Source organism: Lathyrus oleraceus, chromosome 1 (assembly GCF_024323335.1).
Source record: "Lathyrus oleraceus cultivar Zhongwan6 chromosome 1, CAAS_Psat_ZW6_1.0, whole genome shotgun sequence".
In the NCBI taxonomy this organism is placed as follows: Eukaryota; Viridiplantae; Streptophyta; class Magnoliopsida; order Fabales; family Fabaceae; genus Lathyrus; species Lathyrus oleraceus.
This window is the reverse complement of record NC_066579.1, coordinates 380,745,600-380,749,876: the sequence shown is the minus strand read 5'-3', so window position 1 is coordinate 380,749,876 and position 4,277 is coordinate 380,745,600. Positions and strand designations below refer to the sequence as shown.

At 31.8% G+C, this 4,277-nt stretch overlaps 1 protein-coding gene across 1 annotated transcript; it reads left to right on the top strand.

The window, feature by feature from the left end:
• The first annotated feature begins 645 nt into the window (after positions 1–645).
• On the top strand, positions 646–2,031 carry LOC127115786 (peroxidase 7). Its single transcript, XM_051047240.1, has 3 exons — positions 646–993; positions 1,173–1,515; positions 1,603–2,031. Exons 1-3 carry the CDS (start codon positions 706–708, stop codon positions 2,007–2,009), a joined length of 1,038 nt encoding a protein of 345 aa, XP_050903197.1. The 5' UTR covers positions 646–705; the 3' UTR covers positions 2,010–2,031.
• The last annotated feature ends 2,246 nt before the right edge of the window (positions 2,032–4,277 follow it).

Sequence of the window (4,277 nt, the reverse complement as noted above, 5' to 3'; positions counted from 1 at the left end):
TCTAATTTATTTTGTTTACCTCTCTTCTTAAAAAAAGAATAGGTTAATATTTGCTTAGAAAGTTTTTATTAATAAGTTTTTTTAATCTCGTCTTTATAAACATTAGAAATAAGAAAAATTTCAAAAATTAGTTAAGAGGATTTTTTTTCCAAATAAATGGGTTAATATATGTTTTAATATTAACCTATTGATAGATATATTGAATTATAAACATATTGAATTCTTAGTAGATTACACACACAAAATATTGATAGATATATTTGTCTATTTTTTATTACTTAACTCAAATTCCATCATTTAACTTTATTTTTCGTTATAAAAGAAAACTTAATTTTTAAAGAACAGTTATCAAACAAATGGTCAATGTAAATTATTACAAACAAATATACACAGTCAATTAGCTCAAAGGGGAATGCATCAAAATGATATTTTTCTTTAATGAAGTCTCTCCCTAGTCATATGAGAGAAAATATCATTAGAAAATCCTAATATATTTTGCAAGGAACAAAATGAAAGAATAATACACAACATGCTAGCATGTCATTTGTGTTCCACTAAGTGCTTCCCACGTTTGTTCCATCCTAATAACATATTCACATTATCAAAGTCTTTCTATATAAATAACACACATCAAAGTCTCTCATCATATATCTAGAGTTGTATTAATTATAATCCATTCAAATTAGGAGTGTGTGAGATTCAAAAATGTCTAATTCTTACCTCCGATTTTTGCTTCTTTTGGCTATTTACATAATTTCAGCAAATTCAACTCAACCTTATGTTGAAAACTATGATAATAATGCTGAGTTCACTCTTCAAGTCCCAACATTAGATGAAACAAACTTGGATAATCTCTTATCCTTTGGTTACTACCGTAAAAGTTGTCCTCAATTTGAATCCATCTTGGAAAGCAAAGTCAAAGAATGGATTAAAGAGGATTACACTTTAGCAGCTAGTCTCCTAAGGTTGCACTTCCATGATTGCTCTATTAGGGTAAGTACATATAAATATTACTCACTATATTACTATTCTGCACACGACATTGACATTGATACTGACACTACATCGATACTGATACTTGCATCGAGACTGCCATGTTTTTTTTTAAAGGTTTTGATGCTACAAAATTCATTATATATTCGTCTGAACATTTTGTATGTGTTTTTTTAAAGGGATGCGACGCGTCGATTCTATTGAAACACGAAGGAAGTGAGAGGACAGCAGAAGCAAGCAAGACATTGCGAGGCTATGAAGTAATTGATGATATAAAGGCAGAGGTAGAGAAACAATGTCCTAAGACAGTGTCTTGTGCCGACATTCTTACAACAGTTGCAAGAGACGCCACTGTTGAATTGGGTGGACTATATTGGACAGTCCCTTATGGAAGAAAAGATGGAACAATATCAATTGATAGTGAAACCGAAATTATTCCAAAGGGTCATGAAAACGTTACTTCCTTGATTGAGTTTTTCCAATCCAAGGGCTTGAATGTTTTGGACTTGGTTGTTCTCTCAGGTAAACATCTTTTACATTCATCACATCAAATTTTGAATCAGGGTCCTGACTCCGTCACTGACGAAATATTACTATGAATTTAATCAGGGGCACATACTATTGGAAGGACATCATGTGGCTCTATTCAATATAGGCTATACAACTACAAAGACACAGGGAAACCAGATCCAACTATCGATCCTCAATACCTAAACTTCTTGAAAAGAAAATGTCGATGGGCTTCGGAGTATGTTGATCTAGATGCAAGGACACCGAAAACCTTTGATGAAAAGTACTATATAAATCTCGAAAAGAAAATGGGATTGTTGTCGACAGATCAATTGTTATATTCTGATCAAAGAACTTCTCCATTGGTTTCGGCAATGGCTTTAGAATCATCGGTTTTCAAGCGCCAGTTTGCGTTTTCGATGTCGAAGTTCGGCGCCATCGATGTTCTTACGGGTGATGATGAAGGAGAAATCAGAACCAACTGCAATTTTGTCAATGCTTATTGATTTACTAGTGATTAATTTGTTTGTTTAAATTTTGATTTGTACTTCGATCTTGTTATGCCACTTTCTTATTTCGTGGAAATTAATATTTGAATTTGTTTTTGTCATTTGATCTGCACTTTTGATTATGTTTTCCTTAACAACTGCAACTTTATTTATTACAACAAAATAGCAAATTTAATTCCACAATCAAGTCTAATATAATACTCCTATATGATTAAATAGATTTTCTATTCTTATAAAATTTGATTTTTCATCGCCACAAAAAAATGCAATTTTTATTCTTTTAAAATATCTCTGTTTGCTCACTTGATTACTAAAGGGACATTGGATTGCAGAGCGAGTATGAAACTCCACTCATTAATCTTTTAAGGGATTAAATTGGAAGATTAAAAAAAATCTGCCTATATATTTAGATCAGTTTCTTTTAGTTTTAAAAAAATAATTTTTTTTTATATTTTTGGAAATGGATTTTATAAAAATAATTTTCAAAATACTAAAACTCTTTTAAAATTATTTTTTATAAATTAAAATATTTGATATAACTATAATATAAATCTACATTATTGAAGATTAAAGTATACTCAAAATCACAGTTTTTTCAAAAAATTCTATTTCAAAAATGATTTGTATGAAAAATTATTTGAAATAACTTCAAAATTATGTGATTTTTTAAAATTTTGATATAAAAAAAAATTCAATAATATGATGAAATACCTAAAATAATATTTTAAAAATAATTATTTAAAACCAAATTTTAATTTGAAACTTTTATTAAAAATTTCTCTGTAAAATTTATTTAGATCAAAAAAAGGCCATAGTGCCCTTAGTCTTTATTATGAAGTGAAAAGTTTATTGATTAATGGAAATCTAGGCCATAGTGCCACATCAATAAACTATTGTGCAGACGTTGCATTTTATTTATTTATAATTAAATATACTTTTAACCATTAAATACTTGATAATTATTTTATATAATTCATACCAAAATTTTATACAATTAAAAAGAATGAGTTGGGGCCTCAAACTCACAAACAAGGCTTAAAGATTTGGGAATGGATTCTCTCCCACGACAAATATGTGCCTCCCATGACATATATGTGCACTGGAATCTCAACAACATGATCAAAAATAAAAAATATACAAAATATTAAAGTAAGAAATTTTAAGGGTGTAGATGCACACTCCTCTCCCTCCCATCAAATCCACACCGGAGGTCTAGGAAACTCATAAGAAATGGTATTTGTTCCCTCTTGACTGGGGGATTTATTGGCTACCTATTTCCTAGCGAGTCATGGGCATGAATTCGCACACACAGTTAGGGGCTGGATAAACATTATTATTCATGTTTCTCCTTAGGGTGAGCCCCCGTGCTACGTGAAGGTTACACCTTGGGCAACACGTCATGGGGCGGGCATCCAATGAAGGACATATGACGTCCCAGTTTGAGACCTTCACAAATATATCACTACACAATCCCTCAAGCAAGATGACTTGTAAATGACATAGTGTTTTAAGCTTATCATTTTCTTCTATTGAACCTTAGGGCCTAGGGGTGAGTTCTTCAGTAAGAGGTGAGTCCATAAGTTAAGGGTGAGTGATCACCTCCTTGCTAGGTGTCTCTTGAGTAGCTTGTATGTTAGCTTAAAGGATACTAAACACCAGTTAAATAAAAATGTCAGTCAGTTACTAAGGCCTAATCGTTTAATGGGAAAGGGGCGTGCGTAACATTTAATGTTTCTCATGATGGGACAGACAGTGGTGTTATTGGCAAGACATGTCGCTTGAGTTATTGGTTTTTCCCTATAAAAGGTCCTTACTTACTTTTCATGAGAACATTTTCTTCTTCGTTCCTCTTTCAGAATTTCCACTTTGTTTAACTAGAGAAGATTCACATATGAAAAAAGGTTTCTTTGAGTTTAGATAGGATGAGAGATATTACAGGGTTTTCCATCTTCTTAGGGATCAAAGTACTACATTTTTCTCTCATTGTAAGAAGTTGATGGCTAGGAAGAAAGCTAAATACGTTCATGTGAGATACATTGTATTCCTATATTTAAGCAATGACATGATTACACGGTTTCATCAGAGCATTAGATTTTACAAAACATGAGAGGACGTAGTCCTAGAGCCCTGTTCAGAGACAGAAAGAGCCAACATGACCATCACGGGTGATACCTCTGCTCCTTATTTTTACTTGCATATTCCAATTATTTACTAGTTTGGGGTTCTAATTTCCTTTACACCTTTTAAGGCAGACTTCCTGGCAAC

Excerpts from the sequence above, each read along its gene's own strand:
- LOC127115786 (XM_051047240.1), top strand. The coding sequence starts at position 706 with ATGTCTAATTCTTACCTCCGATTTTTGCTTCTTTTGGCTATTTACATA. Across the intron at positions 994-1,172 it reads TCCATGATTGCTCTATTAGG|GGATGCGACGCGTCGATTCT; the intron begins GTAAGTACATAT and ends GTTTTTTTAAAG. Across the intron at positions 1,516-1,602 it reads GGACTTGGTTGTTCTCTCAG|GGGCACATACTATTGGAAGG; the intron begins GTAAACATCTTT and ends GAATTTAATCAG.